The 8480-nt window shown below is 34.2% G+C and overlaps 1 protein-coding gene across 1 annotated transcript in view; it reads left to right on the forward strand.

The window, feature by feature from the left end:
• Positions 7026-8480, forward strand: part of LOC110263721 — a 3649-nt gene continuing 2194 nt past the window's right edge. Inside the window, exon 1 of the mRNA XM_021105482.1 lies at positions 7026-7123. Within this exon, the coding sequence (XP_020961141.1) occupies positions 7026-7123 (98 nt within the window). The remainder of the gene's footprint in view (positions 7124-8480) is intronic.

Consider the following 8480-nt stretch of genomic DNA (forward strand, 5'->3'; position numbering starts at 1 on the left):
CATAGAGGTATTAGTTCAAAAATAATATAACCAACATGTAATTTGACCAAAATCAAAGATTCTTTTGAAAATTAAGAATATAAATAATTTAACAGGATAATACTTTATAGAATTCTAAAGTATTATTCAATATAATCTTTACAGAATTTAAAAATACAAATATAATTAGATTAGCAGAAGGTAAAAAATAAGAGTTTACAATAAATATTTAAGTGTGTTTTTAATGATAAAATTTTGATCTCTTATCAAAGTTACAACTTTCTATTTATAGAAGTCCTTGTGTAATTTTTGTTTGACACATGCATGTCAACAATAGTTACTTTTGATCAAATAAATTGTTCTCACCGTTTATTTGTATTTATAAAATACAAACATTTCATTCAATTGCATATCGAACACATTTTGGACACAACATATATAGACATTTGTGACACGTGTATCTTTCGTGTCCACAAGGGTCTTCCCAAAAAACAAAAACTAATCGTCTGACATGGCCTAGATACGGGCAGACACGGCCCACTTGGTTGAAAAGGTGAGTTTTTCCCAAATTTAATAACAATAAAATTGTAAAAACACTATGGGACTACTACTTTAAGCGTTTTCATTTTTATTTTCGATGAAAATGAAATAAGACATCAAAAAAAATATGATTGACTAAATATTTTAAAAATATTTTCAACGAAAACATTTTCAAAAAAACAAAACAAAGTTACAAACGCTATTTTTATGTTTTCCGTTTTAATTTTTGAAAACGTTTTCAAACAAAAATACGGTGTTTTTAGTTTTGGGATAAAGGTTCGAATCTCTTCTACTCGTTTTTATTTTTTACGCTACATTCACCTGGTGTACTTCGTTCGTTCTTTTCCATCTTCTCCTCCTTTCTGTATACGTTTTGTTGTTAGGATATCCATTATTTACCTCTAATTTATACATACATCTCTTGAAAAGATGATTTTTTTATTTCATTTGACCCCTTTGATTTTTTATTTTAGGCTTTATTTTTGTATCTTTGAGTATATAGACAAGGTAATTAAAGAAAAAATAGAGTTCTAATTAGAATTAAAATATGTATTTATTGAGTTTTTTAGTTTATTTAGTATTGAGTATGTACTCTACGAATTAACATGTATTTGTTAATTTTTTTTTATTTTACATTCATTTTTTATGAAAATTTTTTTAAATCAACAATCAATTTATTTAGGAAAAAGAGCAAAGTTAGTTACGAGGTCTATATATATTTTCATTGTGTACAGAGTACGTGGTCTTGTACTCTAATTCAATTTACCCAATTCTAATAATCACTTCTATACTCTCTGGTTCTCTCTTCTTTCTGCTATCACATAATTTTCTTCTTGCTTTGTGATACTTTCTTTCTAAGTTTCCTTTTGTAACCTTTATGGTATCCAGAGCCACCAATTTTTTTTCTGATCCATAATGGAAATCCCAACAAAGTAAACCTGCTCACCCATTGCTGAGAAACTTAATGAAGATACCTACTCTACTTGGAGATATCTTGTTGTTCTTACTATTGAGAGTCTGGGACTAGAGAATCATCTTGATCCAAAAAAGATTCCCGAACAATTCACATCAGATGCTACCAAGAAAACTGTTACAGAATCAGAAGAGTTCAAGAATTGGGCGCCAACGTGATAGAACCCTCACAACTTGGCTGGTTGCTTTAATAACAAATTGTTTCAAAAACAAAGTCATTCACCTATCCAGAGTCTATAAAGTTTGGAACAAAAATGATGAATATTTTCAGGCTGCTACTTCCGCGCGTGTTCAAAATCTAAAGAGTCAACTCAAATCCTATAAGAAAATTGGCTCAGCTACTGAATTTCTTGTCAAGATTCATAAAACTGTAGACTCTTTATTTGCTGTGGGTTATGAAGTACCAGAAGATTATTACATACAAGCCATTATAGATGGTCTTTCCGAAGAGTATGCGGTATATATTTCCTCTGTTACAGCAAAAAGGCATTCTTTTCTAGTAATTGAGGTTGAAGCATTTCTTCTCTCCCATGAAAAAATGCTTGAGCATTTCAAGAAACCAGAAACTGGCATGCTCATAGCTCATTATATTCAAACTCCTTCATCCAACTTTGATTACTCACAAAGCAATGCCAATAGACATGGTCATGGAGGACGGAATAGCCGTGGTAGTAGTTGTTTCAACAATAATTCAAGAATGCAGTGTCAACTGTGTGGATGATTAAGGCATGTGGTGTGGAATTGTTACCACAGGTTTGATCACTCATTTAACCCCAATTCTGGAAATACCTCTGCAGCACCTCATATTCCCTATATTAATCCTCTGCCATCACCACCGCCAGTAACTTTTCATCAACTAATGGCATACCTCACTGCTCCATCCTCCTCACTGAGTGAAGCTTCATGGCTTGTAGACTATGGTGCAAGCCATCACTTAACACCAGATCCTACAAATCTTCTCTCTTCTTCGGCAAATAACACAGACTCAGATCAGGTCTTTGTAGGTAATGGTACATGTATAGCAATCAAGAATTCAGCTAGGTTCTTCTATTCTATATGATAAATATGTTAATGTCACATTTCGTTTAAAGAATTCACTACGTGTTCCTCAAATTTCACAAAATTTGCTAAGTGTATCTAGGTTTGCTGCTGAAAATGGGTTCTTCTTTGAATTTTGGCCTGATTATTATGTTATTCGTGATCAGGCTACCAGATATTATCTCCTACAAGGCATAGCTAGGAATGGAATTTATTCCTTTGACAATCTTAAAATTCCTGATCCTTTGTCTTTGAAATCTGTCTTAAGCTACATTTTTAACTTTTAAATTCTGCTACTTGTAATTCTACTATACCTAGCAATTTAGACACTAGCTAATCAATTTTTAGTGCTTTCAATAATGAGAATAATAACACGATTTTAGTGCTTGGCCATTGTGTAATGAAAACAGTTCATAAAGTGATGAATAAATGTTCAATTCCTGTTTTACATTCTGCATCTTCTTTAGAATATATGTGTGAAATCTGTCCCTTGGCTAAGATGCACCGATTGCATTTTGATAAAACTGAAACTGTGTATAATGAACCATTACAATGTGTCTTTGCTGATCTTTGGGGACCAGCCCCTATGACTTCAAGACAAGGCTTTAAATACTATGCTTGTTTTGTGGATGACTTTTCCAAATTTATTGTTATTTTTCTGTTACAGAATGAGTCTCAAACATTATTAGCATTTGAAAATTATAAGAAATTAATGGAAAAATAGACTGGTTATCATATTAAGGAATTACAAACAGATAAGAGAGGTGAGTTTATGTCCAAGGCTTTTGTTAATTTGCTTGCTAATGAATGTATTTAATTTAGAATGTCATGCCCTTATACACATCACCAACACGGTAGTGTGGAAAGGAAGCAGAGACATATTACAGAAATGGGACTTTTCCTCTTAGCGACAACATCTTTACCAATGCAATTTTGGGATGATGCCTTTATTACCTCTGTTTACATCATTAATAGGTTACCAACAACAGTCCTTGACAACAAAAGTCCTTATGAAATCTGTTTATTCAATCCCCAGATTTAGGTTTCTTTAAAGTTTTGGATATGCATGTTTTCCCTTCTTAAGACCATATAGGAATGCTAAGTTTGATTACAAGTTCCAGATGTGTCTATTTCTTGGTTATGATTCCAATCATAAAGGGTACAAGTGCATGGCCAAAGATGGCAAAGTTTATCTTGTAAGATATCTGACTTTTATTGAAAACTTATTTCCTTACTATTCAATGTTTCATAATTCTACATCCACACACTCTTTAGATATACAAATCAAAAAATCCAGAGCCTATAATATTTGAAATAAATCCAGCACCAACACTAATCACTAATACACAGACCTCTACCCCACATACTTCAACATCTTTAGACTCATCAGATACTACACCTCCTTTTAGTAGTACTTCCATAAATCAGTCCCCTATGCACCCACATTCCTCTCTCTCACACACATTAGCCACTACATATTTGCCCCAAACTGATACTCCTATTCCTATAAGTTTTGTAGACACATGTTTACCACCCATCATACCCACAAATACACATTCTATGATTACAAGAGCCAAATCAGGCATACACAAACCCATAGCTCTTTTGACAGGTTGCTGATCTTGTTCACACTATTCTAGCAACAGTTAAGCAAGCTCTTAACTGTCCTCATTTGAAGAGAGCAATGGATGCTGAGATACAAGTATTTCAGAGGTGTAATACATGGACTCTTACTGAACCACCATTGAATGCAATAGTTATTGGAAGTAAATGAGTATTTACATCAAGAAAAATAAAAAAGGTGATATTCTTAGGTACAAAGCTAGGCTGGTTGGCAAGGGATTCCATAAAAAAGAAGGAGTGGATTATGCAGAAATTTATTCACCAATAGTTAGGCCAACCACAATGAGATTTATTTTGACCATTGCAGTTTCATAAGGATGGTCACTACGATAGTTTGTCTTCGATAATGCTTTCTTGAATGGCAAGCTCGAAGAGACTATCTACATGGCTCAACCCTAGGGATATGTTCATACCAATAATACTTTAGTTTGTAAACTCAACAAAGTCATATATGATTTGAAACAAGCACCTCAGACTTGGTTCAAGACTCTGGCAGAAACTCTTTACAATTTTGGTTTCAAAAATACAAAATCTAATGTCTCATTATTTGTTAGAAATGATTCTACTAATATTACTTATCTCTTAGTTTATGTGGATGATATAATTGTTACAGGTAACAATTCGAGAGAAATTGAGCCTTTGATAGCTCAATTGAATAATAAATTCTCTTTGAAAGATCTTGGAAGGTTCAACTATTTTCTGGGCCTTGAAGCTACATATCTTCCTTACGGAGATATCATGGTATCTCAGACAAAGTATGCTAGAAAGTTGATATCCAAATCTGGAAAGGCCAATTCTAAACTATTACCAACTCCAATTGCTACTGATTCAAAGCTCTATACCAATGATGCAGAACCATTTGATAATCCAACGAAATATAGATCCATAGTTGAGGGTTTGCAGTATTTAACAATGACTAGACCCGATATTATATTTGCTATACGTCGTGTGTCTCAATTTGTTCATAATCCAACTCTTCAATACTGAAAAATGTCAAGAGAATACTGAGATATGTGCAAGGTACAGTGGATAATGAAATTGTGTTTACTAAGTCTGCTGATTTTAGGATTTTTGGGTTTTAAGATGCTGATTGGGGAGGAGATCTCGAGGATCGAAAGTCCATCCCTGGCTTCTACATCTATTTGGGCAATAATCTTGTCTCCTGGAAGAGTAACAAGCAAATTAAAGTCAGTAAGAGCAGCACAGAGACAAAATATCAATCTATGTGTGGAGCTCAAACTGAAACCATCTCAATACATCAACTTCTGAATTACATATTCTTTAGCCTACTCTACCTACTCTATACTGTGATAATCAGAGTGCATGTCTTCTTACTGTCAATCCTATATTTCACAGTAGATGCAAATATTTGGAGCTGGACTTTTACTTCCTTAGAGACCTGGTGAATCAGAAATACCTTTATGTAGTGCATATTCCTTCTCCAGATCAGGTTGCAGATTACTTGACTAAGCCACTATCCCAGTATTTATTTGGCAGATTCAAGCGCAAACTGAGAGTATTTCAGAACCCATACCTCAGTTTGAGGGGGTATTAAGGAAAAAGAGCAAAGTTAGTTGTGAGGTCTATATATATTTTTTATTGTGTACAGAGTACGTGGTCTACTCTAATTCAATTTACCCAATTCTAATCATCACTTCTATACTCTCTAGTTTTCTCTTCTTTCTACTATCACATAATTTTCTTCTTGCTCTGTGATGCTTTTTTTCTAACTTTTCTTTTGTAACCTTTACCATTATGAAAGTATTGATAATAAAAATATAATTTTTTAAATCGACAATCAATTATGAAAGTATCGATAATAAAAATTAAAAAAAATATAAAACTTAAAAATATTGACAAGAAAGTTGGCTTTTAGTTTTAAATTTTTTTAACTTTAATATTTATTTATTCATTATTTAATTAATAAATTATTTGTTAAAAAATTGTTTACATCAATAAATTTTGATATTAATTAATTGATTCGTTTGGTGTAAAACTAATTTTAGTTTTGATTTTTTATTTCAATTGATGTTTTTTATTGTCATATAGTGCCGTAAAATATATATATAACTAACTATATATAAGGGATGCCAAATTTTTCTAAAATAGTATAATAAGATAGTAATTTATTTCATATTAATACCGTATAAAAATTAATTGTTAATTTAATAAAAAATTAAATAACTAAAATCGTACATTTAATAAAAATATAGTTTTGTGATTTTAAACTATTGAAAATACATTTTAAAAATAAATCAACCAAACATATTTTTATTATTTTCGATACTTAGAAATGAATCTTCTTTTCACAAACTAATAGCATTTTTTGAAATGCGAAAAGTTAAAAATGATTTTTATTTTAAGAAAGAGTAAACTACCATTTGTACCCACGAAAGTTGAAAACGCTGACACATCTACCCATAAAAAAAGGAAATTACCATTTGTACCAATAAAACATGAATTCCATATAATAAAATTATCCAAACACTAAAAAATCACATAAAAATTCCAAATTACCCTTATCATCATCTGCATCATCTTTTCCCTTTCACCACCACCACCACCACTAACCCCATCCTCTCTCTTTCCTTCCATTTTCTGAGCTCTCGCCACCGCCCAGAGTCCGTCAACTCTGCCAACTCCTTCCTTTCTCTCTCTTTCTCTCTCTTTCCTTTTGTATTTTGCTTCTCTCTCTTCTATTTCTTCGAACCTTATGTGATTTGCTTTTCTCTCTCTTCTACTTTTTCGAATGGTTGCGTGATGTAGGTTTGGTGGTCTCTGGGTTTGCAGATTGGGAAAGAGCGGGTGGAACCGCAGACTGGACATGAGCTGATCGGAGCTTTGTGTCAGCAAGAGATGGAGGGCTAGTTGGAATGGGTTGGGAAAATGGTAGCGATCAGGCAGCGGCAGCGGCTCTAGGGTTGCGAAAGGCAGCAAAACAGAAGGCGACGGTGGTCCTAGGCTTGCGGAGGTGAGGCGAGGGAAAGAAGAAGAAAGAGAGAGGGAAAGGGTGGAGGAGGAAAGAAAGGGGGAAAGGACACGGTGGCAGCGAGTGGAGGTTAGGTGGGACTTGACGGCGCCAGCGAATGTTGAGTGCCACAGTGATGGTTACGCAGAGGAGAAGAGAAGGGATGAGAGAAAGGAAGAAGAGAGGAAATCGGGTGAGGGGGCGACAACTTGGTGGTCGCCAGCGGTGGTGCGGTGGTCTGAGACAATTTGCTTTTTCTATTGTTGTTGTTGTTGCTTTATGTAAAGAAGATGATAATGGAGGTATAGTGGTGGTGGTGGTGATGGTAGTGATGAAGAAAATGAAGTAGTGGTGCCTTTGAACTCAAAATTTGGCTCAGGCGAGGAAGAGACAGGGAAGGAGAGAAGGAGGGGTGGATGATGCGGATGATAATAAGGGTAATTTTGGATTTTTATGTGATTTTTTAGTGTTTGGATAATTTTGTTATATGGAATTCATGTTTTATGGGTACAAATGGTAATTTTCTTTTTTTATGGGTAGATGTGTCAGCGTTTTCAACTTTCATGGGTAGAAATGGTAGTTTATTCTTTAAGAAAATAAAAATAAAAAACGAAAACAAAACATTTTTTCACAAACCAATTAGTCCCTTTTCCATACCCAACATCTGCCACTTTGTTCGTTGCTCGCCCACTCACTCTCAACCTCTTTTGTCTCTTCTTATGACGTTACCTCTGTTCATTGCCTCCACTTGTATTTTTTGCTGTCTCCACTTGTGCTCCTCATCACCCTTAACTTTTTGTAAAAGAAATTAGACGTGCTTAAGTAATTTTTGTTCTGTCAAATACTCAAATATAAGCCGGTAGGTGTAATATAATAATAGAATTAGATGTCAAAAAATAATTTTTGTTTTGTTTGTTAAAAAGGGTTAAGTACGATTTTGGTCCATAACGTGGAGGTTAAAAATTTATTTCGTCCCCAACCTTTTTTCGCTACAAAATGGTCCCAAAGGTTTCAGTTTATTTTAAAATTATCCTTCGGACGAAAATACCCTTCTCCCTTCTTTCCCAAAATCATCCAAATGCAAGAACAGAAGCAGAATGCAGACACAGAAGCAGGCAGAAGTAGAGTGCAGAAGCAGAAAGCAGAAGCAGTGAAACAACAACAACAATGAAACAACAACAACTAGAAGAACAACACCAACAATAACAATGGATAATGAAGCAACAACAAAAACAAAACTAGAAGAAAAAAATAGAAACAGAGACAAAAACGGCGAGCGGCGACACTGAACGCGGTTTCCCCTTCTACATCACAGGTGGCGGTGGGCGCAACGGCGCGGGGAGCGGGGCACGGGGCAGAG

The sequence above is a fragment of the Arachis ipaensis genome, chromosome B06 (genome assembly GCF_000816755.2).
Source record: "Arachis ipaensis cultivar K30076 chromosome B06, Araip1.1, whole genome shotgun sequence".
NCBI lineage: Eukaryota > Viridiplantae > Streptophyta > Magnoliopsida > Fabales > Fabaceae > Arachis > Arachis ipaensis.